This window comes from Trypanosoma cruzi, genomic scaffold, assembly GCF_000209065.1.
Source record: "Trypanosoma cruzi strain CL Brener 1047053516257 genomic scaffold, whole genome shotgun sequence".
In the NCBI taxonomy this organism is placed as follows: Eukaryota; Euglenozoa; class Kinetoplastea; order Trypanosomatida; family Trypanosomatidae; genus Trypanosoma; species Trypanosoma cruzi.
In genome coordinates this window covers 10,825-36,009 of record NW_001849201.1, presented here as the reverse complement: position 1 = coordinate 36,009, position 25,185 = coordinate 10,825, and the positions used below count along the sequence as shown (strand labels likewise).

Below are 25,185 nucleotides of genomic sequence, written 5' to 3'. Positions count from 1 at the left end.
GAACCGAATGGAAAAAGCAATGCTTAAATTTAGTAACTATGAAAACATAGATATGGCCTCTATTAAGGCTTTTTCAACAAAACTCTTTAAAACACGGCGTGGCTGTGCAAAGGAGACATTAGACATTCGTCGAAAAATTTTATTGGCAATGTCACGTCGTGTGGGAGTTCTTGCTAACGACTTTGATCTCCCGTCATTGTTAGGCATCTTGCAGTGTTATACGGTTCATGATCTAACGCCATTTCATTTAGAACCCCTTGCGATACGTGCGACAAACCACGTCAATGACTTTACTCCACATGAGTGTGCAACATTGTCCCATGTACTGCGTAAATGGCGCACTATGCGACTGGAAGTGTGCGAGCGGCTTGTGGAGCGCATATGCACTGCCGACCAGCTCACACACCATATGGCGAACGCCGCGATGGTAAGCATACGTGCCTGCTACGCCAAGGTGAGTGATGGTGGACGTAATGCCATGAATGCCGAGCCCACACGTCAAAAGCTTCGTGCTATGGGCGAACAAGTGGGCTCTCGTTTGGATGAGGTGGAATACCCCGCACTGCCCGTCATACTCAGCATTCTTGATGTTATTGTCACACTAAAGATTTATGTGCCCAAGAAGAGTCTGCAGACTATCTTTTTGCAGGCCAATGACATGTTGGCTGTGGTAATGGAGCAGAAGGACGATCTTGTGGATCCAAAGACCGGGAAACGTGTGCGTTTCATCACAGCCGAGGAGGGACGTCAGCTGCAGGCATTACTTTCACATTACGGTAACGATCTTGCGCCGGAGTTGGCTCAGCGACTGAAGGAGGCATTCCGAGAGGGCATGCTTCCAGATGAGGCTTCATTGTAACGACGCCACGCACTTTTTTTTTCTTTTCATCATCCTCACTTCCCTATTTTTTTTTTTTTTAACTTTCATTTGTGTGTTGGGGGAAAGAGGCGGGAAGGAGGCACCGCATGGTGCTAAGACTGGAGCAGAAAGCCAACAAAGAGAAGAAGGAGAAAAACGAACAACATGCGGAACGCAGGCAAACATCCAAATATATGAAAGGCGAAGAGGTGGTGGCACGACAACCCAAAAAAAAAAAAAAACGAAGAAGAAGAAAAGAAAAGAAAAGAAAAAAGGCAACAGTGAAGTGATAATCGACAAAAGAAAAAAAAAACATTAATTAGAAAAAAAGAGAAAAAACAAAAACAAAAGAAAAGAGTGAAATGTGGCCTCTTTTGCCTCATTCACAGAGGAACAACACAAAAATGTTTGCGGTGAGGGAAGGGTGGGGAAGTTGTTGCTGTGGGGTGAAGAACTGCCCACGTGCGATCTCCATTTTGAGGCAGGTGGTACCACCGACCATTGAGCGACAAGGACGCAGCAATAAGAAAAGCAGCGGTGGGAAAGAGCGAACAAGCTGAAAAAGAAGGGGTGAAAAGAATAGAGGGGGAGGAGAAGGGTTTGTGTGTGCAAGACTTTCCCAGTTAACTTCCTTGCCCCTTAATTGTTGTGATGGCGATGGTGGTGGGGGAGAAGGAGGTTACGGGATACGTCCGTCTTTGGTGTGAGGCGCTCGTGTTTTTATTTTATATTTATGGCTGCACATTCTTTATATTTATATCTTTTATATTTATTTATTTCTTCACTGAATTAAGAGAAGGTTATTTTTTTATTCCTTTTTAATTTTTTACTGTGGTGAATGTGGAGGCGTACATGTCTTTTTCTTTTCTCGTCGGGATTCAGGAGACAGTCACAGAATGTTGTACGGCATACATGTCTGTTTCGCGCGCAGTACGGAATTAGTGTGAGGTTGAGTGAGGGGGCACCGTTAAGACTTCTCAGCACCTCCACATCGGTGCCTGTTTGGCAGTGCCTCGTTGAGAGCATTCAAGAATTGGCCGAGAAGGCAGATGACGTGGAGTCATGGTGGCGATTTTGTCGGCTATGGCGAATGCACTTCCCGCAGGCAGCAGCGGATGCTCTTCCTTTGCTGTTGGAGAAAGAGCTTCTCGTGCATGGCGAGCAGAATGAGACTGGTAAACAGGAGAAGGAAAGCAACATCATGGAGCGTGTCCCGCGTGACTTACAATGTCTTCCAGTTTTTCTGCAAGCATTGTGTACGGCGGTGCAGTTAGGGGAGACACGATTACAGCTGTCTTTTCCAACCACGAGAGACGACGCAAGTACAGAGGGGAACGCAATGCTTGTTTCTGTCCTTGCGGAGCTTCGTGCTGTAGTTTTCTATCTGGCTCAAGAGCGTTTGACACACACCCTTTACGCGGTGCATGATCGCCTGGCGGAGACCACCCATGCAAAGAATGAAAACAGTAGAAAAGATATTGTGCTGAACGCTGTGTCCTCTTCCTCTCGTGATGGTGAACGCGTGGGTCAGATGGGTGTACGGCTTACACCGGAAGAGCTGCAGCAGGCTTTAGTACTGGCCGATGCAAGTGCTGCGGTGTTGTCAATTGGTCCGCCGGTAACGCTCTTGCCATCCCTGTACCGTCTGCTTCTCCCCGCACTGGGCGCATGCGAACAATTGGAGAACCATCGGCTTGGAGCACTTGCCATCGCCGTTGCTCGCAGCGCGGATTTCGATGACCCCAATGGCGACAAAGATAATTTTTTGTTGACTACCACTACGGCAGTTGATTGCCCCAGCAGCGGAGATTTGAGACCAATCATGACGTGCTACACAGTCCTGTCGCATCTGCATGCTGTCGCCCGCGCGTTGGAGGTGCGGATGCGGGAGTCCATGCAACGATTTAAGTCAAAAGGGATGAATCCTGCTGGTACATCCATTCGTCAGGCACAGCTGCGACTTCTTTCCCTGAAGGAGCGTAAGGAGTTGGAGAAGCAGCGCGAGTTGGAGTCTGAGAGTGTTGTTAGCGATGCTGCTGGTACGAAGCTGTTAGAGACCGTGGGAATAGTGTGTAGTGCTCTCGCCGCGCGGCGTTACACCGATGATCGTTTCTGGAAAGCTGTGACCGACTACACGGTTGCTTCTCTGCAAACGTCGGTCAACTCCTTTCCCACTTCAACGTCTTACCCTCATCTCTTAGAGGTTGTGCGTGATATTTTGTTTGCACTGGACCATGTTCATCACAAGGCCTACTTTGACTGTGTGATGTCACTCTTGGTGAAGTTGCATCTCCTGCAGGAACCGATTCCGCCCCCGTCGGCGGTACGAAACGCCATGAAGGCAGTGAAGGGGCAGACCGCCGCCACGCTCGGTCGGTAATGTAGTCGCTGAGAATTATTTTTATTTTATTATTGCAGAGTGGAAAGCCGTGTTGCTGAACTTTCTTTTTTTTTTTTTCTTCTCTGTTTACCTGCAGTTATGCGCTCACACTCTCATCTTCGTTGAGTAAAAACGAAAACAACTAATTTACCCGTGAAAAGTCATATAAATCCGTACCATCTGCTGTTTTTGGTGGACTTGATACGTGACGTGACATGTTTTTGTCCGGTTGGATTTTATTTTTCTTCCTTTTTTTAATTTTTTTTTTATTTTTTTTGGATGGGGGAGGGGAGATTGTGAAGGCGCATGGAGGTTGCATGGCTTCTGCAGCTTGAGTCAGAGGCGTGGACATCTGACACCAAACGGCAGCTTTATGGCACTCCACTGATTCCGGGTTTCCCGTGGTACACCGTGCGTACAGACCCCTCACAATGTGTGCGCCGTCACGTGGTGCCGTATTATTACACTTTTCGTGTCTTTGTGAAGGGGCGTTGGGTCGGGAAGAATCTTTTGGACATTTATAGTGAGGAGCACGCGCATCACTCGCGCCAGTACTATGAGGCATGCATGCAACAGGGTCGTCTTCGACGGCAACCACGGAAACACCACAACGTGCGAAGAAATTGCATGAAACGATTGTACGGAGTTGATCAACCTGATGAGAGGGAAGTCAATGAAGACATTTCAGAACCTGTGATTTTGGAGTCGGGTGATGTCGTTCTTCACACGGTGCATCGACATGAGATCCCCCTTTGTATGGGCACTACAGGAATTGACCCGATAGTTCTTGCGGCAGTACGCATAACGATGTATGGACTTCTTGTTATACACAAGCCGGCTGGAGTTCCCACCCACGCAGGCGGGCGATATTTTATGAACTCGTGTACAGCAATGCTGGAGTACGTTTTGGCACCGAAACGTCTGCGTGCATGGCTTCTGCAGCGGGACCCCATGTTACAGTCGATTGTGTCTACAAGGTATTTGACGGAGACGGAGTGTCAGGAGCTCTTGGCCTATTACATGGTGAAAGACGAGGGCAGTATGGCGGAATATGTCTCCATCGAGCGTCTGCCACGCCCCTGTTATCGTCTAGACAAAGTAACTTCTGGTGTTTTGCTTCTCGGTGTTTCTCAGGCAGCCACACGGCGCGTTGGAGAGGCGCTAACGCGAAAAACGAAACAGATGGAGGAGGTATTCTTGTGGAAGTTGCGTTTGATTGCTTCGGACGATAAAAAAACTACACGGGTGGGAGGTGTGCATTCCATTGAGGAGAGAACTCTGAGGGAATTTAACGTTGGTGTGAGAAAGCGCTACTTGGCCCGTGTTCACGGTTACTTCCCCAATGATGCGTCACATGCACTCCACTCATGCAGGGTGAGGAAAGAGAATGCTGGGGATGGCGATCACCGTACGACAGAGAAAGTTTTTTTTATTACCATCCCCACGAACCCCACTATTAGACGATGTGATGCGGTTAAAGAAGAGGCTTTGGGTGTAGTTGGCCCGCCCGTGTTACTTGCCTCACGGTTGATGCAATTCAAATTTCGTGACGGGGACACCACAGAGGAGCCACCAGCGCGGGATCAAGAGGGAAAACAACAGCGTGAACCTTTTTATCAGGATGCGGCGACGTTCTGTCAGCCACTGCGCTACTTTACTTCTGGTAGTGGGCAAGCAAGTGAGGGTGAGTCCTTGGTGCATTGTGTCCCCTTTTCTGGCCGTATGCATCAAATTCGTATGCATCTTAGTGATTGGGGACACCCGATCATTGGGGACTTAAAATGTAACGTGATGGAACAGCAGAAAAGCAGTTTTCACGAACCGGCGCTTTCAAAATGCAAAAATTCTGGTACACAGAGTGCCAAAGAAAATGAAGAAGAAATGGAGATCAGAATATACTTCCATGTGGAGGAGTTACCAAAAGTTTGCCGTGAGATGTTTTATACACATGATGCCCTTTGTTGGGAGTGCTCAGGTCGCCTTCCTGCGGCGTGTTTCAAATGTCCAAATGGCTCTGCGATTGCCCTGCATGCATGGCAGTATGAAATGGATCATTCTTTACTGCTTACCAGGGACCCAGGTAGCATCGCTAATGGAACGGATCAAGGAGTGGAAGACACAAACGATAAGAAAACGGATTTGGAAAACCACGAACAGGAGCCTGTGGTGGATGATGAGAGTGAGGAGGCATTAAATGTTTGCTGCACCTTAGAGGATTTAAAACGGTATTCGGACGAATTTGTACGGAGACAAGGGAAGTCTGTCGTTTTTTTAGCCCCTCCACCCTCATGGTCGTATGAGTAAACTTTCCGTTACGGCCACAGCTGCAGCTGCATACTTGTCGACTCCTCCCTCATTCATGAATGCACCAACTATTTTCTCTTGGGTTCCCCATTCCTCACACATACGCGTAAAACGTCTTTGTTCTTGTTGTTGTCATTATTATTATTATTATTGTTTTTTTTTTTTGTTTTTAATGACTGTTGGTGTCGCTGTTGAAGGATTTTTCTGTTGCTTTGCTGTTTTTTGTGGTTATGTTTGTTGGTGTTGTCGTGTGCGCTTTTCTTTCTTTTTTTTTTTTTTTTTATTATTCTTCTTTTTGGCAAAGTCATGTTTCTTTTTGATGCCATGCGGCATGCGGAGTGCTCCATTTGCCTCCAGACGCTCCTTCCCGGCACGGGCTCGTCGGCATCGCCATCAAATGGCGTCTCACCGGAAAAGAAGTTGCCGAGTCCCCCACGTGTATCACCGGCGCCACAACTCGGGGAGGTTTCTTCACGGGAGGAGGAATTTCGTATTACGTTTGCGCCAGGCGTATCACGGCAAGACACCACAGACGATTTCATGACTTTTATCAACGCACTCGACATGTACCGCCGTGCCGCGAAGAAACATGGCAGCCGTCATCGCACCAGTCGTGAGGTAGGCTGCGGAGTTACACCATGCGGGGCCGATCATGGAATTGTTGTGTTGCCGTGTGGACACCTGCTTCATTTCCTATGTGCCATTCAACTGCATGAGTACAGCAACCATCCCACGTGCCCTATTTGCCGTGAGGCAATAAAAAGCCCGGAGGACTGTGTACTTTTTCTCCCCCTCTCACGTCCAACAGTTTTTCAACGTGGAATGGCGGTGGATGGCGAGGTCAACGCGTGTGACATTAGTAGGACCGATGAAGATGGAGGTGACAACGTGCAATTTACAGGTGAGGGTTCTGTGGCGCCGGCCGATGTTTACAGGCGTCATATTCAACATGAACTAGACGAGTTGAAGCGGCGACGTCGAAATTTACGGAGTCGTGAGCATTTCCTTACGAACAGCAGGGATCAATTAGAAGAGCAGTGCATTTCGCTGGAACAGTCAGCGAGTGACGCCCGGCGTCGGTATGACGTCTTGACGCGGCAGGGAACGGTGGGATTGGACCGTCTTAAGGAACTTCGCGATGTGGCACTCAAGACACATACATCGATGGACCAACTAACATTAGAGCTTGCCAGACTGCTGCGGCAACAACGCGATCTTGATCAGCAGCTGGAAAAATACAGTCAGAGGCTGAAACGAGGGAGATTGAGCGGCCGAGGAATTCATTCGGGTAGCGAAGGCGGAGGTATTACGCGAGATGATGATGATGATGATGATGATTTACCATTTTCTCTGCAAAAAAGACGACTAAAAGCCCCTATGGCGGGGGTACCGTTCTCATATTATGTCTCACGTGACAAGAAGTGAGAAGATGTGAGGAAAAAAAAGGTGTGCGTCCTGCAAATAATATATAAATATATATAAATATATAAAGAGATGAATATAGGCTGTCAATACACCGAGGCGAGGAAAATGACCTTTCTCATAAGTTATGGACGCCTTTCATATTGTTTCAATCTTTATATCCCAACATTTCCTTTTGATAAACGTTCTTGCCTATGCATTGCATAAGGATGGCCTTTTTCTCCTTGGGGGGGGAGGGGGGATAATTTTATTTTTTCAATCTATTCATTTGTTCATGTATACATATATATATTTATTTATTGAGGGGGGTTTTCTTTGCCACTATCCGCTATAGGCCGTTGTAGTAGAAGAAATATGAAATTGTAGGCAAACAACCCACCACATCTCACGTCTTCTCTCTGTGCATTTTATGGCCCGTTTTTCCACAATTTCTGCGGTGGTGAAATTGTTTTGAACGCCATATTCTCTTCGACTATGCGAATTGCTCACACGAAATTAAAAAAACTTGCCCACTCCATACCAACCCGTCTCAGTCTCAAATGACGTGTGTACGATATTTTTTGCTTTCCGTCGTGTTTCCTCAAATAAATCCGATGGTCCACATTGTGGTAAGACGTGCTCTCAGACTTCATGGTGTTGGACCGTGTCCCAGCACGACGCGGCTGGTCCGGGCGCTGGTTGATGCCGTCAGCCCTGCGCCAACAACCAAGACCACGTGATGGACGCAGCGCTGACTGCTGGATTCCCCCGACAATACGGGGCAATTGACCGTGATACGCGCGGTGCCAACTTCCGCATGTATTTTTCGCCACCGTCTTCCGGTCAGGCACGTTACCCCCTGCAAAAATGCCACTGGCATTGCGGGGCGCACAAATATACGTTGGCAGCACGGCAGCGAGCACATCATGGTGCCGTACGGGCCGAGATTCGGAACACTGCGGAATGATTGACTTTTGGCTTCCCGAAGAATCCCACCCGCGTCCTTCGGTGATGGACTTTGGCTACCACAGTGAGGTAGCCAACCATGAAATTGCCAGGATGTACTCTTTCTGTAGCTGTCAACATGAACAAGACTGTTAGGGCTTTGGAGAATTTCATGGATGAGTTTTTGATTATTTTTGATTGATGACAACCTTTTTTTTTTTTTTTTTTTTTTTTTTTTACACAATGAAAGGGGGAGGGAAGCAACAACAACAACAACAACAAACAAAAAAGAGCGGAAAGGAGTGGGAAAAGAATTGGATGGCTCGGCCAAAGGACGATAAACTCCTGCGTGAAGAGGAGGAGGAGGAGGAGGAGGAAGAAGAAGAAGAAGAGGAAGAGGAAGAGGAGGAGCTGGAAGAATGGACCGAGCTAAACGACATTGATGAGCTTCAAGATGGTCCCAGCACATTTTACGTGGGCGGGTTCAGTACCATAAAAAAACTTCAGGATGCCCTCAACGTTGTGAAGTACCGCGATGATATTGTCCTTGTATATCCCGGTCTGTATGCAGAGAAGGAGGTGTGTATGGATGAATCAAGGTTAGATGGCTTAAGTGTGATGAGTGTGCCTTTGGCGATGGGTCCAAAGGGGGGATATCGGAAAAAAATACGAATTCCCAAAGATGAACGTCGTCTCGGTCCCTGGTATGCACCATTTGGAAGTGACGCACCCAAGACAGACGCGGTTACCCCCACCACGACAGATGCCACACACTTCCCTGTATTTGAGGGGAAATTGATACTGCGTAGCACAGCTCCTTTTACTCCGCAGGGTGAGCGCAAGACGGTGAACCCCATCAAACAATATGACCCACGCGAGGACGACGAGGAAGACGAAGAACAGGAGAAGGAAGCCGAGGAGGAAGAGGAAGAAAACGACACTCAAAAGGAGACTGTGAAGCGCTCTCGCCTGGAATTGCAGGGATTTTCTTTTCTTGAGGGAGCAGTGTTTGAGCCGCTTAGTCGAGCCACTGTGCGTCACTGTGTGTTTGGTCGATCCGAGGTGGAGGAAAAAGCAAACAAAACGCAAGGCAGTGATGTTCCATTGCCGTCCCCTTTGTTGGAGACCACCGTGACTGCACATCCCCTGACAGAAGTACAGGTTGAATTTTGTGTGATTTACGGAAACCAAAAACATGGAATATACGCCTTTCCACGGTGTGCACTCCGCTTTCACAGTTCCATGATTATCGGCCCTCAATTTGGTGTTGTACATGAAACGCAAGATTTTTGGTCTCGCGCCGCGCGTCACGCACAAAAGAATACTTCTTCACAATCTGTCCCTCGTTCAAGGCGTCCGTTGCAGCAGGCAAAGATACCTGAAAAGACACTTTGCGCTGTGGGCGTGTACCTGGATGACGCCGATGTATCTATTCAAGATGTTTTTGTGGCGCAAAGCCACGTGGGAATTTTGCTTGTCAATGGCTGCCGTGGCACTTCCGTGATTGCTTCACGCGTAGAGAGCATTAGCTCCGTCGGAATTTTGTTTTCGGGTGAGGACGGTGCGGCAAAAATTAACTGCTCCGCTGTGCGATGGTGTGGTCGGGAGTGTCTTCTCGTGAAGGGTCCTGTGCCGCCATTGCCGCCTGATCCCTCTCTCTTAATGGACATTATCCACGATGCTTTCCAGGATGCTGAGGCAGGGAAGGGAGAAGAACAAGAAGAGGAGGAAGAGGAAGAGGAGGAGGACACTGCAGCAAGAGCTCTTTCTCGGGTGCCGATACCAACTCAGCATCCCATATTGCGTGGAAATGCCTTTGATGGCAGCGTCCGTCTGGAAGGGGACGTCAGCTCTGCCGCCATGTGTGACAATGTCATTTATGTCGCAAAGGAAGGAATCTCCCCTGATGTTCCAACATTCACAGGGCCTGCCGCGGAAAAGCGTTTTGCGCTGAAGGGATTTCACGTTCACGTCCGTGGCACCACGCCGCGGAAGAACGACAGTGATTAGAGGCCCTTCCCAATGGTATCTGCATCGACAGCTCACTGTTGGCAAAAGGGCGTCATGTAGCTTAGCCGTGTCTTTGTTTTTTTTTTTTCTTTGATGGACCGTGGAAGATGTACAGAAGCAAAACAGTAATAACGGAGAAAAGGACGGTGATGATGATGATGGGGGTGGCAGGAACAAAGAAAACAAGAAGGATAAGCACGAAAACGCAGCCACAAAAAAGGAACCCCAGGCACGAAAAAAAAAAAAAAAAAAAAGAGTACTTACGCTGGGAATGGAGGGAAAAAAAAAAAAAAAAACGGCCTGGTGTTTCTTGCGCATGTACACTCTCCATCTACCCACACACTCACTTATCGTTTCTTCTTTAACTTGTCTTGCCTGTGCTTTTTTGACCGCATTTATTGTGAGTAGACGACCACGCCGTATGCCTCGTTCAGTGGTCATCTTTTGTTGTTGTTGTTGTTGTTGTTGTTGTTGTTGCTCTCTCCCGCCGCTATTTCTTCTTTCAGTGGCAGGACGCGGAGAAAGGAGGCGTCACTGGAAAGGGAAAACACACACACACACACACACACACGTACGCAAGGAATATAAACTTCTTAATAGACAAATATATATATATATATATTGCAATAAAATCCGAGTGGCGGCAGTTTCGACTGTGTGGTGCGTGATGTTTGCGAAGGATCCTTCGTTGCTGCTGCTGGGGACCGAAACGGGCTTCACGGCGCCTTCACGAGTTTCTCGCCGGAGCTCCGGCACCGTGAATGCCAATTTGGAAGTCGGGGAGGACGACATGTGTGCTGAAAGCACCAAACCTTTTATCTTATCGAATGAAGCAGCAGCTGCTGTTGTGAAACCCCGGCCGAACCCTGCAGACGCTGTGGGTAAGGCGGTGCTGAAACCCGGTGGGAAAGGCCGCGGGTCGAAGAACTTCTTGTTGCGTGAAAATACAATCCAACACGCGATGGGAACGCCACATTCCGCGTTTGCGGCACAAAAGTTGCTAAGGAAAGGCAAGCCGGTACCACACCCGCCAAGAAAATCGCTCATGACAACTAAAGACAGACCAGCCATGGGGTCGCACGGCAGCGCACCACACAACGCACGCCCTTTACGTGGCCCGCAAGCAGTGAAGAAACCAGTTGCGCCAAGTGCACCCACACCAAAAAAACAACAACAGCAACGCAGCGTCTCGCATGGGACGATGAACATGACGACCACAACATCTTCTAATGCTGGTGGGGAATCGCTGCTTGCCTCGAGATTCCGAGAGGTGTCATTTAAGGCGGGGAATGTTGCCCACGGAAGACGGAGGAGGAGCTTTATTGAGAGCATCACACTGTGTGAAGACGATTCTTGGCAACCTACTACTTCCGTGACGAAGACGAGGCGGAAAAAAATGTCTGGAAATGTGGCACCGGCGCTAACGCCGCTTCCACGTCAAATAGTACGGCAACTGTATGCGGAGGATATGGCTCCTCTTCCTGCAAAAGGAGCTGATTCATCGTCAAACCATTTCTCGCCACAGCTTTCATTGACGGCTTTAAATTCTACTTGGGACCGTACGGGAGAGGGGGATGCCTACAGGGATGCTCAATACTCATGCTCCTTGTCTCAGTCTCGAACAGGTGGTGACTTGGGTTCTTTACCCAAGAATATGAAAATCAAAGGTTTTTCGTTTCTTTCCTTACACGCATGGAATGCACCACCCTCCAATGTTGTACTTCCAAATGGCATGATGCCCTTAGAAAGAAAGTCGCAAGAAAAAGATGGAGCACAGTGCGAGTATTGGCACGTCACCCATCCGTTTCTTGAGGATGAAAATCGAAAGGGAGAATGGATGCGTCCTCTGCAGGAAGTAGGAAGGTCTGAAAGAAAGTTCATCTCTGACACGGATAATACCGAAAAGAAGAAATTGCACGTGTCAAATGATGATGACTATCATAATCTTTTTCATTCCTTACAAAAAATTCACTCACTTCATCATCATCATCATCATCATATGGATGCACTTCAGGAATCCACGGCGCAGCCGGAGTTAAGTGATATTGGAGGATTTACCAACTCGTTGGCGGCTTGTTCAGCTCTTCTTAAAGAGCCGCAGCAGCTACTTGATAGTGAGTTTTTGGTGTCTCACAAAGCTCCTTTATCGCCAATTCAACGGAAATCCACTCTGCAGGCATCGTCGTCCCTCCTGGATAATTCATGGATCTCCCTAATGCAAGCAACCGAAAAAAATCCTCAGTTTGTGGAGTTGTCGCATCCTGGTAGAGTGTTATTTGCATCATTGCTTTACCTGCGAGCGCTTGGTGGGTTTCCTACACTGCTTCGCATCAACCCACTCAGGAAAAGCAGCTTTGTCGTAGGAAAGGAACACTGCGTGGAGCTTGTCTTTTGTTTACCTTCAGGCCGCCAACGTGACACAAATGCAGCTTCACTTCCATCACAAACGAAAGTGTCGCGTTCCACAAGGATCACTAATTTCATCTTGGAGGGTCGGCACGCACACGAGAAGGACGGTCAAGGCAAACACGTGGGCTGGGAAGAACGTAGTGTCATTGTACGCTCTATTCTTGCAGAAAAATCCATTGTGGACCGCTTTGGGAAGGTGGAGGTGGTGCATGTTTTGCCACCCATACAAAATGAAAATGCATTCATGAGGCGTGAAGCGGACGAGAGCCACAGAAGTCAGTTGATTGAATCCAAAAGTAAATTGGTTAGCCGCCTTTTACATGACTCGACTCCAGAGCCCCATGCTGACGCTCAATCACGGGTGCCCTACGGCTTATCGTTTCCGGGTGGTTTTCCCTACGGCAGGAAGACACACCACATGGAATGCGGTGATCTTGCAGTCGCGTTTCTGATGAGTGGGAAACTGTCACAGATTAGTGGTGTTCCACCGGAGCCAATGGACCTTGAGGCATTGCGTTATAAAGTGTATGCACTCAGACAACACGAATTAGAGGATGCCACGAGGAAGGAGGAATTCAACACGGCCGCAACACAGCGGACTGGCGTTGGTTTTGAATTTCCAATACGAGAGGCTCGAACACCATCCCAGGCTGCCACAATGAGAACAGAAGCAACAACGCCTGCAGGCTTATTCCTGGAAAATGCAGTGAATGTGGCGTCAATGCAACAACGATTTCCCGCGTACACTCCAGTTACGATTGCGGAATCCACCATTTTGGCAACGACGGATGGAACTGCCGGGGTGTGTAAAGGTGGCCAAAAGGCCGGTGAGTGCCAGGGTACACAATTTTCTCAGTTACGTTTGCCTCGGTTTTACATTGACCTTGTGGATGCTGTGCAACACGCACTAGAGGTGCAGGATATGCTGAGAAACGAAAATGCCGTCCGCGCACGTTTCTTACAGATGACATAATATGCTGACAAAAGTGTAACTGCTTGAAATGACACCTACATTTGCGTAGAGTGATACATATATATATATATATATAATATTCATGCATGTATTCATATTTATATTAGAGAGAAGGATAGAGGGAAGGGTAATTGCATTACGTGTGTAGTCCCCGAGCGGCTAGAAGAGAACTAGAAGGCGTTTGATCAAAATGACTGAATCTGGTTGTTGTCGTTTCTTTTTTTTTTTGACTTGCAATCATCCCCATTATTATTATTATACCGGTTTTTGTTGTTTTTATTATTGTTATTATTATTATTATTTATTTATTTATTTATTTTCTGTTTTCTGTAAGTACGGGAGGAATCAGAGAGAATTCACACTCGCAGGTATTTTATTACAGGCAAATACTCACAGTTTGAGACGCATGTCGAGTGGTCTGTCGGCACGACGTCTTATTTTGCAGCAGCTTACTGCAGTGGCACAATACAGTCCTTTTAGGCCAGTGTTAGCGGCCATGTTAGCGAACCACACTGCTGCTTCCACAATGACGGCCTCTTTGAATGATCACGGTGGGAGCAAAAGTAAGAGCTCATGGTTTCGTATTTCTCTGATTTCTCCTGAAAGTAGTCGCGGAACATTTACATTGATGACGGAGGAGGAAATGGAATACCTGCGACGAAGACGAGAGGAGGACGGGGATGAGGCACGGGTGGTTCTCTCCACGCGGCCGGCAAAAAGCCTAATGAAAGGTCTGGCGGGATGTGCTCTTAACTTATTTTTGTCATTTCTTCTTTCGCCTCTGTTGGCCCTCTCTGTCTCTCTCGAGGCCGTTCGATTGAGTGGGGCGCGGCCTGTCACACTGGTTGTTGCTCCGATTGTGGGGTTAACGTGGGGAACGGTGTTTGTTGTCATTGCATGGTACGCCGCACTACAGCAACTGGTCATGTGTGCATTTTATCAGATGCAGGGGCCACTGTTGTTCCTTTTTCGCATAGGCTATTGCTGGAACGAGCTTGCCTGCCGTTATGAGCATCCTTCTGGTGTTTTTGGTTGTGCTCATCCGCTTCTTGCGATGTACGCGTCGGAAGAAAAACTGCGGGAGCGGGCGATGAAGCGTGAGTCACGTCGCCGACGGAATGAGAAGCGCGGTGTCACGTATGACCGCTCAAAGAGTGGCAAGGGAATGAATGAAAACGACTATTACGCCGTTTTGGGTGTCGAACGGGACGCCACACCGCGACAAATCAAAGAGGCATACAATCGCCTTGTGTTGGAGGTGCATCCGGATAAAAACCCGAGTAAATCCGCGGCTTCTCACTTTGACGCGGTTACAAAGGCGTATCGTGTGCTTGGTAACGCGGAGAGGCGGCGCAAATATGACATTGGAGGCACGAGTGTTGTGGAGGACCTTGGGGAAAAGAAAAGAGACGCTGTTCGGGCGCTCTTTGGTGGTGACGCCCTACACGCCATTGTGGGCGATGTGAAGACAGGCAACTTCTCCCAGCGTGTCGTGGATGGCCTTGACTGGACGCAGGAAGAGCTGGCTGTGTGCCGGCAACGCATGCTCGAGCGTTGCCGTGATGAGCTTCTCACATCATTCCTAGAGCCTCTTCAGAAGAGCAGGGAGAACAGCGGCAATAGTAATAACAATGGGGCCGGTCTCACCGAAGTAAAGAAGCGTTTGCAACGGCTTCTCAACACAGGCCTCGCCAAGGAGGTGTTGTCTGCGGTGGGGCAAGAGTACATGCGTGTCGTCCGGTATAGTGAGGCAATGAATTCGTTACAGAGACTTGAATTATTTCTGAAGGTCATCGCCCCACATCGTGCCCGGCGAAAATTGGACAAGTGGCGTTCTTTGGGCCGCATTCGACAGCATACATTCAAAGACTCTGCAGCCATGGTGGATCTGGCGTGGTACACATCCGTTGAGGAACTTGAATCCACGGCGTGGTGGGTAGCAACGGCTACTCTTCTTGACCCACAACTGCCAGTTGAGGAGCGTCAACGTCGTCGTGACGCACTGCGAGTACTTGCCGAGACATTTATCGTGTATGGACAAGCGTACAAGGGTGCCAACAGACAAACGATGGATACGTTGATGAATTCCCTACGGGACTACAATCAACAGCAGCAACAGCGAAAGCGAGATGACCAATGAATGCAGGAGAGCAAAATAAAATAATAAAAATAAAAAAAAAGAGAGATGGTGTATTTATGCATGTGTAGGGAAGGAAGTAGAGATGTCTGGAGGAATTGGCGATGCTGTGGGAATGAAAATAATAAAAAACAAAGAGAGAAAAAGAGAAGCGGTTCTTCAAATGGAGTGCCCCCCGCTTACCTCTATGTTTATTATTATTATTATCATTATTATTATGTTTGATTGTTTTTCTGTTGTCTTTGATTATTATTCCTTCCGTTGTGAGTCCCACATTTGGTTGATTTATTTTATTTATATATTTATTTATTTATTTTTTATAATGGAGCACATGAGATTTTGACGGCGGCAGCGATCGACGGGCCATTTAATGCTGTGTGACAAACAGGGGAGGTGTGGATGAGTGGGAAAAGAGAGTTGACAGGGAGGAGGCAAATGATGTGAGACTATCCATCTGGTGCATGGTCTCGCACCCTGCGTGCATGTACGTATAATTCTCTTTCTTCCCCTCCTCCCCTACCATTACCCTTTTGTTGTTGCCTCTTCTTTTTTTTGTGTGTGTGTGTTTTGATCTCCACCTCTCCTCCCCCAATCATCATGTACGCACATGTCGGGTACCACTGATACGACACATACCGTGAGAGTGAGAGGGAAAGGAGAAGGAGTGAAAAGAGGAAACAAAACATCCAAACACACATACACATACACACAGAGAGAGAGAGAGAAGAAAAAAAAAAAAAAAGAGAGAGAAACGAATCATGGATCGCGCATCAGCCTCGACAACCATTACAACAGAGGCGATCAAAAAAATATGCGTACAGTTGGGTTACTACCGTAACCCCATATGTAATGAGAAGCTCTATCTTCATCATAAAGGATTTGATAGTATAGAAGAGGACGCGTTTGATCCGTACACGGACGTTAAGGTGTTATGGTTAGAGGGCAATGCATTGACTCATATCTCATGTGGTAGAGACAGTATGCCACGTCGGAAAATAAAACCGCAATCGGAAGTTAGTGTAGAAGAACTGGCACCGATGTTAACTGCCAATGCCGGCTTCTCTAAGAGTGCTCAGCTGGAAAGTTGTAAAACCAAACATGTGGACTGTTGTGGAGATTGGGCATCACCACCACCACCACTACCACAGGTCAGCGTTCTTGCAGATGAACAGCAAGTCAACGTTACCGCACATGCCAATAAGCCTTTCAGTGCCGCTGCTCATGATGAAGCTACTGCTGATGCAGCTGCTAATGATGGTGGTGATGATCGTCACACCATTGCGTCTCCTATTATTGCAGCTGATGGAGCGGGAGGCAATCCGGTGACGACTGTCCCACCAATCGCCACTAACATTGAAGAGAGCAAAGATGTATTTCAATCACTTTATCCCACACTTCGACAGTTATTCTTACACAACAATGCCTTGCGGGAGATGCCAGATCTCAGCGGCTTCCAACGATTAGATACCGTTAACCTTTCAAACAACTGCATCCACTCTGTGCGAGCAAACTGTGCAACCTTCTGTGCAAGGGTGGCACACTTTGAGACGGCGCTACAGGAAAAGGCGCAAGCCCTCATGGCGAACTCAAAGAGTATGCAGAATGAGGTTTGTGCGCATGATGCCCGATGGAAGCGGACGATGCAAAGGAACCATCGACCTAGTTGTGGTGCTGAAGAGAATAATAATGCCAATGATAATAAAATGAATGAAAACAACGCGGGGCCAGATTCCACACTGCCAGCGTCACCCTTAGAGGAGACGTCAACGACAACCATTGTGCAAGGGGTGGATAACGTGGAGGGGGAGGTTGTAGTGGTGGAAAGAGAAGGCGGTGCGTTGCATTTTGACTTGGAAATGTGGCGGCAGCGGCTCAGTGCCTACGCTGACTTTTGCCCGCATGAGCCTTTGGAAATTGCGGAAAACGGCAAACTTTCCGATGACGTGCCACCCATGTGTCGCAACCCCTGCAGCTCCATCCGCAGCCTCAACCTCTCCGCCAACTACCTCGCCGACGCAGCCGACATTGTGCAGCTTCTGTGCTTCAAGAACCTCACCGTGCTAGACCTCAGCAACAATCAACTGAGCAACGGGGAGGCGGTGCTGCTTATCATGGAGCGGCTGCCACGGCTGCGGTCGCTGAAGTTGTCGGGCAACCCACTCGTGCGGTCTCTGCCACGGTACCGCAAGATGGTGCTGGCGCGCTGCCCGGGTTTGCTGCATTTAGACGATCGCCCCGTGTTTGCAGATGAGCGGCGACTTGTTATGGCGTGGGCCCGCGGCGGCGACGAGGCGGAGAACAAGGAACGACTGCTTATGAAGGAAGAGACGGATAAACAACACATCCGACGTCTTGAGGAGTTTCGTGCGCTGGTCAACCGTTCCCGCTACCCTGACGACAGTAACAACAACAATAATAATAATAACAACCTCGCCGCGAATGATACCAACGCGGCGAGTAGGACCACCTCCACACTAACTGTGGGAACGTCAACGAGAAGGGAGGAGCGGCGCAATCAGGGAGGAACTTACTCCCCTGCGAACCTCAGCGATGATGTTGATGATGATGATGTGACGAGCACGGAGACGGACGAGGAAGAGCCCCACGAAGATGTTCACATTAACAACCGTATATTCCGCCACACGGGAGAAACCGCAATTTCACAGGATGCCATAATTCCCGAATTGCGGCGTGCACAAATTGAACGAGCGCCGTGGAACGAATTCGATAGGACGAGAGTGCTGAGCTCCAACATACAGCCCCAAAGTAGAAACCAACAGCGGCTTCCTCAGTATGTTGCGGAAGAGGATGAAGAAGACGGCGACGTTTACATCCCAAGAACCGCATCTTAGTGAAGGCAATATTATTGACAAATAAAAAAAACGCCTTTTATTTACATCATTTATGTTCTACTTTTAGAGGTATCATTGTGTTTGTTCTGCCTCAAAAAGTAGTTTTATATATATATATATATATATGTTTTTTCCTTTCCTTATTTTAATTTTTGTTCCGAGCTTTATATTTGTTTTTTTTCGTATTGTATGTGAGTTTGTATGTATTTGTTTTATTTGATTAATTTTTATTGCCGTTTGTGTTACTTTTTGTTGTTGTTTTTGTTTTGGCTGTTCAGCCACTCTTTGCCTAAAAAGAGATTGTTTTTCATTTTGACCTGTCATATTTTTGTTGTTGTTGTTTTATGTATTTTTTTTTTTTTTTGTATGGACTATTTGGGGACCGTACTTCTCTTTTTGTTGTATGACGTAATGGCACGTGATAAGTAAAAAAAAAAAAAAGAAGCAAACGGCAGGGGAGACGGGAGGGGAGGGGGGGAGTAAGAGGGGGAGAGTTCCTGTGAACTTTTCCCACCCGGTTTTGCGCATGTGCTTGACTGCTGTCAAGCACAAACGCACATAACAAAGGAGCATATCTTTTATTTACACAGAGAGAAGAGAAGAAAAAAGGAAAAAATCATGGCACTTGCAGGCCGTTATGTGTGTTTTTCTGGCTTTTGTGACGATGAAGAGAACGAAGACGAAAATGATGATACCTCCACAAGGACAACAAAAGAAGGGAAGGAAGGAGGGGGAAAGGCATGGTCACTGCAGGCAATGCGAATGCTTTGTGAATCTTTGGGCGCCGTGGTACAGGCACACATTACGAGGCTCACATCTGTTCTTGTTGCAAGGCAAGGTCTTACGCGGAAGCGTTTGGTGGCGGAGCAGCATGGCATCCCCGTGGTATCGCCTCGATGGCTTGAGTCTCATGGACGCCTTTCCTTTGCGGATGCAAAGGTTCCGTCCCTCTTTGGTTATACCTTCTGCTCAACACAAATGACGGCGGAAGAGGAGAAGGCGCTTAGCACCATCATTGAACACAACGGAGGGGTCTTTGATCGTACACTCACGGCTTGTACGTCAATGCTTTTTGTTCCGCCCGGTTGGATGAAGCGATGGCGGCAACAACAGCAGCAACGTATGCGCGGACGTCCTTCGACAGGGCCGCATGGAGATGGGCCGCCGCCTGTCCTTCCAGAGAAGATTCGTTTTGCGTGGGCTACAGAAATTCCTGTTGTGGAGTATCCCCGCTTTCTGGCCATGGCGGCGTTGAGTAGCAGCAATGGTGTGAACATGAAGTGCGACAGTGTCGCGGCCCGTGCGGACTTTGATACCATTGCACGGCTCTGTGCGCTGCCCATTTCCGTCGCAGGTGGACTTGTCCCTCACACGCAGCGGGATGACGGTAGTGCGGGTGGTGGTGCGGCCAAAGCAGTCGAGGAGGTTGAGGAGGATCTCGTGAAGGGGCATAGTGACTTCAGCCATTTGGAAAAACGGCCCCGTGAAATGGGTGATATGAATGCTCCATACGATGGCGATGGTGGTCCGCGAAGCAAGAGGGTGCGGATAATACAAGGGAACGATGAATCCACGATTCAGGTGCGGGATGCTCTGCAGAATGATGGCCATCACGGGGAACGAAAGATTCTTGAAAATGAGGAGAAGTCCATCCAAACGAAGCACGAAGAGAAAGCTTTGGGCCCATCTTGTGTGCGGATGGATGAACCGTTAGGTTTGATATCAGGTTACGCAGCGGTCCCTGTACCACCATCATGCCCCCGTCGTTGCACCGTACGAAGCTCATCCGTAGAGGCATCCAGGAGTGATGATGTTTTCTTCAGTGACACTATCTTCACTTCCGGTCATCCGTTCGTACAGGTTACATTGCTGGGATGCACAACACGAGAGTCGGTGGACTGTGTACACATGATTGTACATTGTCGCTTTATGCGTACTCCTGTTGTCACGCCTTGGACAGACGTTGTGGTGGTGGGAAGCGCGTTTATTCAGGAGAATTTAGGGGACGTTAGTGCAGTGGATGAGAAGAAGGGACCGCCACGGCCTTTACTCCAGCATCTTCATCAAGAACGGGGTCAGTTGCTGGCCCGGTTACGGGATCACTTGGCTCTCAATTACGGTATACCCATTGAACGCGTTGTGGGAGTGGAATGGCTTCACTCTTGTTATCAGCGCATGATGTTTCAACACACACCGGGCTCCATGGAAAATTTGCATATTCCCTTTTTTCCTGCATCGCTTCCTTTGCGTGAAATGCCGCCTACAGAGAAGTACCACCTGCGGATTCCCTCTACGGTCTCACACTTTGAGGCACCACCGCCACCGCCAGATGGGCAGCAGGCAAACGAGCCGGTAGCGCCTCCGTCATCTCGGCTGAGGAAAAGAAAGGCGCTGCATGCTTTGCAAGAACAGAGTCGAAGTGCCTACAATCCAACTTCTAATGCGAAGGACGTGCCAGTAGCCGTGAATACCGTGCAGCAACAATACGAAGCTGAACTTCGTCTTGCAGATCATCGAGTGAAAAATCTTTTGGCTCTTCTAGACAATGCAGCGGAAACTATCGACGGGGGTTCGACTCCGTTCATCTCTTCTCTGTTTTGTTTTGTGGAAAAGGAATTCTCTCGCATCGACTTGGCTGTGGTGCGTGCACTCATCAAGCACGGCAAAGGAGCGTGGCTGAAGAAGAATAAGGACGATTGGGTTAGACTACTAACTCAAATCGGCACCAATGCGGCATCTGACGAGAATCAATTGGTAGAAACTGAGCTTATAGGGTTTGTACGGCGATACAGCGTCCTACGCAAGCGACTTTCTCTTATGCAAACTGAAGATGGTGAAGCAGAGGAGGCGCCACTGCGGGTGTCTACGGCTATGGATGGAAGCCACGGTCGCAAACAATCTTCTTCGGATTTAATTACACATCACCCCACCTTTGCGCTGTACGTCGTGCCACACGGAGACCAACGCCCCGCTGAGTGCCTTCTTAAAAGTGAAATTCGACGAGGGACGATGCCGCAGCGACATCCACTGCGTTACCTCCCCGCTGTGACTCAGGATTACATCTTGTGTTGCTTGGCAGCTGGGCATATGCTACATCCAGGGAGTTGTTTTCTTTTCAGTAGCCCGGTGACCACTGAAGCGGAGCGACTCGCACGACGGCGACGGCGCAGTGAATCAGGGAAGCCTTTAAGTGTGTCTCCGTGGCTTGGACCACGCCGGCACGAGAAGGCACCACTCACCGGCATTTCCATTTTTTTTCTTTGTGCCATGAAGGACGAGGTGAGCGCGGCTGCTGCCGCACTGCGGCGTGTAATGGTAAGTTGCCTTACGGCAGCAGTCCGCGAGTTGGGCGGCCACAGCACGGTGGTGTTGCTGCCAGAAACAGTTACCCACGTTGTGGTTATTGACATTGCGTCCGTGTTGGAATCTGAGCTTGTGCCTGACGCCACTGTATATGGCTATTCCCCATGGTTCAAGACAGAGGAAATCGAAGAACGGGAAAGAGAGGAGTTACTTTTGCGCGGCTCCGAGTGGCCTCATGCACTGCAGGATCAGTTACCAGAGGATCTTGTGGAACACGTTCTCAAGGGGCGGATCTCATTGGTTGGCGTGGAGTGGTTGCACGCCAGTGTGGCATGGGGTGTCTTCCTCGACGAGGCGTCATTCACCCTGACGGTGGCGCAACAACAACAAAAAATGTCACAACAGCAACGGTACGGAGGAAGAAGTGTGGTGGCAGGCTCCGCCGCAACACCTCCTCTGTCGCCGAGTCGACGCGCCGTCTCCACTGACATAACATTGCTTCCATTTGAAAGCTCTACAAGGACCAACACAATTACAGGCATGGCGTTATCGCCACAGGCAGGCGCCGGTTACCAATTTGATTTTTCAACGCCTACCGCCACGCCAGTACGTCTGCGTCCGCAGAAGGATCTGCTGAATGAATCCAACGCCAGTGTACCAAGGCAGAGTTGTCCACGATCGACATTGCGGACACCTCGACGACAACGCGTGAGTGTGCCCCGCACAATTTCACCCGCCGTCGTGTTGGTGGGCGAATCAATGCACACGGAGGAGCGAGACCCTTCCGAGGAAGCCGATACGGAAGAAAGGTGCGTTGCAGCAACTCCACCGCAAAAATTGGAGTTTCCGACAGTTGAAAAGCATGCTTGCACCCCGATCCGTGGAACGGCTATACTTGGGACTGAGGATGATGTGACCAGTAATGGTAGCAATGAAGATGTTGTTGCAGTTGCAGTTTCCCGGATGCGGCCTGGATATCCTCATGGTGAAGGCAAAAACGTTCCATTGGCGGTGGCAATGCCGCAACAATGGGACCCCGAGGCAAGCAGCAACAGTTGCGCCGGCCCACAAAATTCGACCACGCCACCACCTATGTTGGCACCTAACGATTTAGGTGACTCATTATCATCGCGCTTTTCACTTGCTAGTGCCGCATTACGGGTTCATATTGTCCATGACATGCCGGACAGAGAACGGCTCATAGCATCCTGCGTAAGACTCAGTGAAGCTGCGGTTAATGGTAGCACGTTTTTTTACAGCGAGGGAAGCAACAGCAGTCCAAATGGCGTGTGTGACGTTCCTGGGAATTTCCGGCAGCAACACCTTCCACGTCAGAAGAACACGGCAGCTGTTTTCACTCATTTGCAACTTGTCGGGCCTTCTGTTAGAGATGCGGATGTCCTTGTGACACACCAACTTACGCAGCGAGAAAGCGTTCTTGCGGCCATTGCTGCTGGACTGTGGGTGGTGACACCGAAGGCGTTGCAGGACTGTGAGTCGCGTCAATGTTTTCTTCCACTACGTGACTTATCCGTGTACGAGTGGTGCCCGGAGCTTTTAGCGCCTGGGTCGCCCCGTAGCAGTCTCCAGCTCGCACAGCAGTGTAGGAGCCGTCGTCAGCAGCGACAAGCAACTGGAACTCGTCTTTTTGATGGCAACTGGTTTGTTATTGTTTTTCCAAACACTGCCGTTGGTCTAGCGCGGGCGCGTTCAATGCGAACCGTCCTGGAAACAGGCGGCGGTGTGGTGACGTGGGCAACTTGCTTCTTGGCCGATCAGGAAGCAGAAACAGCCGGTATCGTAGGTGACAAATTATCGTCCCAAGAAGACGCCAAAATGCCACTCACTCGCCGCTCCGTCACGCCAATGGCAGAACCCACATCCGTATCGTCTCCCGCGGCACTACTTGAATTTGTTTTGTCGCAGATCCGAGGCCAAGAGGAGGAATTCAGCAATGGCGAGTTGGATAAGCGCGATGACATGACAAATTCCCACCCAAAGCCTGCGAAGGAGCTTATCCTCCTGCTCGATGGATTCTTGCAGGGAAGTACAGCGAGGAGTTGGTTGCGGGAAATTGTGGAGTTATTTAGTCACGCGCAGGCATCCTTTACGGAGGCGAAGAAAAAGGCTTTTGCAAGGAGACAACGCAAGCAGGGTGAACATCGGACGCAATGTCCAGCGTGGGAATTCACAAGAGCAGGGAATGAGGTGAAAGGGAGTGATGTATGGGGAAACGGTTTGACGATGTGGCCAGTCACTAGGTCTCTTCCTCGCCCTGCACTTTTTCCAGTGTTAGGGCCTCCCCTGCGAGTGGACACGAGGGACAGTGAAAATAACGTTGATTGTGGCATGCCGTTTGTAGAAGTGGTTCGTGTCTTTTCTTCAGATTGGGTAACTCTGGTGATTCAGAAACGGCGGAAGGCACCCCTGTGTGTTGTGGAGGTTTCTTCTTAAAAGTCGCATGCCTCTCCAAGATTACTTTTTGATGATGGCAGTGTGTGTGTGTGTGTGTGTGTGTCGGTGGGTGTCCTTGGCCACTTTATTGTCTGTCGTTGGGTGTTTTTTTTAAATATGTTTTGTCATGTTTTTCTCTTGTGTTTTTTTTTCTTTCTCTCTTTCTTTCTAATCACCGGTGTCATTGCCATTGCCATCATCGCCTTCTTTTATTCCTTGCAGAAGGAAAACATTACGCAGCTTGAGGCACGACCCCAAAGGTTGCAGTTTGGGTGGAGTGCACACAAACAAAAACACAGTTAAATACACACTAAGAATATAAGGGGAAAAACAGATCGGATGTCCACTGCTATCGGAATCGATCTCGGCACAACTTACTCGTGCGTTGGTGTCTTTAAGAACGACCAGGTTGAGATCATTGCGAACGATCAGGGCAACCGCACAACGCCGTCGTACGTGGCGTTCACCGAGACGGAGCGTCTTGTCGGTGATGCCGCGAAGAACCAGGTTGCGATGAACCCGACGAACACCGTCTTCGACGCGAAGCGCATGATTGGCCGTAAGTTTGATGATCCCGATCTGCAGTCGGACATGAAGCACTGGCCCTTCAAGGTGACCGTGAAGGAAGGCAAGCCGGTGGTTCGGGTGGATTACCAGGGCGAGACAAAGACATTCTTCCCTGAGGAAATTAGCGCCATGGTGCTGTCAAAGATGAAGGAGATTGCGGAGTCGTACCTGGGCGAGAAAGTTTCTCGGGCAGTGATCACGGTGCCCGCGTACTTCAACGACTCCCAGCGACAGGCGACGAAGGATGCCGGCACGATCGCGGGGATGGAGGTGCTGCGCATCATCAATGAGCCGACAGCTGCCGCCATTGCGTACGGCATGGACAAGAAGGCGGACAAGGGGGAAAAGGTGGTTCTCATCTTTGATCTTGGCGGCGGCACGTTTGATGTCACGCTGCTGACGATCGACGGTGGCATCTTTGAGGTGAAGGCGACGGCAGGTGACACGCACCTGGGCGGCGAGGACTTTGACAACCGGCTTGTGGATTACTTCGCAACGGAGTTTAAGACGCGTTTTGGCAAAGACCTTCGCGGTAACGCACGGGCTGTTCGGCGCCTTCGCACGGCGTGTGAACGTGTTAAGCGAACGCTT

General features: G+C 49.2%; 10 protein-coding genes across 10 annotated transcripts, besides 33 other annotated features; all 10 read left to right on the top strand.

Moving 5' to 3' along the window:
* Positions 1–859, top strand: Tc00.1047053506135.110 (hypothetical protein, conserved; the record flags this gene model as incomplete). Its single annotated transcript, XM_806455.1, has 1 exon — positions 1–859. A coding segment is annotated over one exon (859 nt), but the record flags the coding sequence as incomplete, so codon positions are not given.
* Positions 1–25,185: a sequence feature (heterozygous, Esmeraldo-like haplotype).
* Positions 1,087–1,133: a sequence feature (T-rich).
* Positions 1,158–1,216: a sequence feature (T-rich).
* Positions 1,607–1,638: a sequence feature (AT_rich).
* Positions 1,698–3,239, top strand: Tc00.1047053506135.100 (hypothetical protein, conserved; the record flags this gene model as incomplete). Its single annotated transcript, XM_806454.1, has 1 exon — positions 1,698–3,239. One exon carries the CDS (start codon positions 1,698–1,700, stop codon positions 3,237–3,239), a length of 1,542 nt encoding a protein of 513 aa, XP_811547.1.
* Positions 3,253–3,273: a sequence feature (AT_rich).
* Positions 3,474–3,516: a sequence feature (A-rich).
* On the top strand, positions 3,546–5,543 carry Tc00.1047053506135.90 (hypothetical protein, conserved; the record flags this gene model as incomplete). The annotated part of the gene is made up of 1 exon (XM_806453.1): positions 3,546–5,543. The coding sequence occupies one exon, from the start codon at positions 3,546–3,548 to the stop codon at positions 5,541–5,543; it is 1,998 nt and encodes a 665-aa protein (XP_811546.1).
* Positions 5,667–5,698: a microsatellite.
* Positions 5,800–5,840: a microsatellite.
* On the top strand, positions 5,850–6,968 carry Tc00.1047053506135.80 (hypothetical protein, conserved; the record flags this gene model as incomplete). The annotated part of the gene is made up of 1 exon (XM_806452.1): positions 5,850–6,968. The coding sequence occupies one exon, from the start codon at positions 5,850–5,852 to the stop codon at positions 6,966–6,968; it is 1,119 nt and encodes a 372-aa protein (XP_811545.1).
* Positions 6,858–6,881: a microsatellite.
* Positions 7,003–7,034: a sequence feature (AT_rich).
* Positions 7,212–7,266: a microsatellite.
* Positions 8,100–8,127: a microsatellite.
* Positions 8,151–8,171: a microsatellite.
* Tc00.1047053506135.70 (hypothetical protein, conserved) lies at positions 8,208–9,899 on the top strand (the record flags this gene model as incomplete). The annotated part of the gene is made up of 1 exon (XM_806451.1): positions 8,208–9,899. The coding sequence occupies one exon, from the start codon at positions 8,208–8,210 to the stop codon at positions 9,897–9,899; it is 1,692 nt and encodes a 563-aa protein (XP_811544.1).
* Positions 8,241–8,300: a microsatellite.
* Positions 8,766–8,827: a sequence feature (CT-rich).
* Positions 9,609–9,637: a microsatellite.
* Positions 10,134–10,153: a microsatellite.
* On the top strand, positions 10,171–13,281 carry Tc00.1047053506135.50 (hypothetical protein, conserved; the record flags this gene model as incomplete). Its single annotated transcript, XM_806450.1, has 1 exon — positions 10,171–13,281. One exon carries the CDS (start codon positions 10,171–10,173, stop codon positions 13,279–13,281), a length of 3,111 nt encoding a protein of 1,036 aa, XP_811543.1.
* Positions 10,344–10,376: a microsatellite.
* Positions 10,447–10,470: a microsatellite.
* Positions 10,502–10,522: a sequence feature (AT_rich).
* Positions 11,877–11,898: a microsatellite.
* Positions 13,335–13,385: a microsatellite.
* Positions 13,527–13,583: a microsatellite.
* Positions 13,579–13,600: a microsatellite.
* Positions 13,688–15,421, top strand: Tc00.1047053506135.40 (hypothetical protein, conserved; the record flags this gene model as incomplete). Its single annotated transcript, XM_806449.1, has 1 exon — positions 13,688–15,421. The coding sequence occupies one exon, from the start codon at positions 13,688–13,690 to the stop codon at positions 15,419–15,421; it is 1,734 nt and encodes a 577-aa protein (XP_811542.1).
* Positions 15,434–15,461: a sequence feature (AT_rich).
* Positions 15,610–15,637: a microsatellite.
* Positions 15,702–15,739: a microsatellite.
* Positions 16,129–16,170: a sequence feature (CT-rich).
* On the top strand, positions 16,177–18,270 carry Tc00.1047053506135.30 (hypothetical protein, conserved; the record flags this gene model as incomplete). The annotated part of the gene is made up of 1 exon (XM_806448.1): positions 16,177–18,270. The coding sequence occupies one exon, from the start codon at positions 16,177–16,179 to the stop codon at positions 18,268–18,270; it is 2,094 nt and encodes a 697-aa protein (XP_811541.1).
* Positions 17,813–17,847: a microsatellite.
* Positions 18,376–18,396: a microsatellite.
* Positions 18,398–18,538: a sequence feature (A-rich).
* Tc00.1047053506135.20 (hypothetical protein, conserved) lies at positions 18,889–24,027 on the top strand (the record flags this gene model as incomplete). Its single annotated transcript, XM_806447.1, has 1 exon — positions 18,889–24,027. The coding sequence occupies one exon, from the start codon at positions 18,889–18,891 to the stop codon at positions 24,025–24,027; it is 5,139 nt and encodes a 1,712-aa protein (XP_811540.1).
* Positions 24,068–24,091: a microsatellite.
* Positions 24,173–24,197: a microsatellite.
* Tc00.1047053506135.9 (heat shock 70 kDa protein, putative) lies at positions 24,367–25,185 on the top strand (the record flags this gene model as incomplete). Its single annotated transcript, XM_806456.1, has 1 exon — positions 24,367–25,185. A coding segment is annotated over one exon (819 nt), but the record flags the coding sequence as incomplete, so codon positions are not given.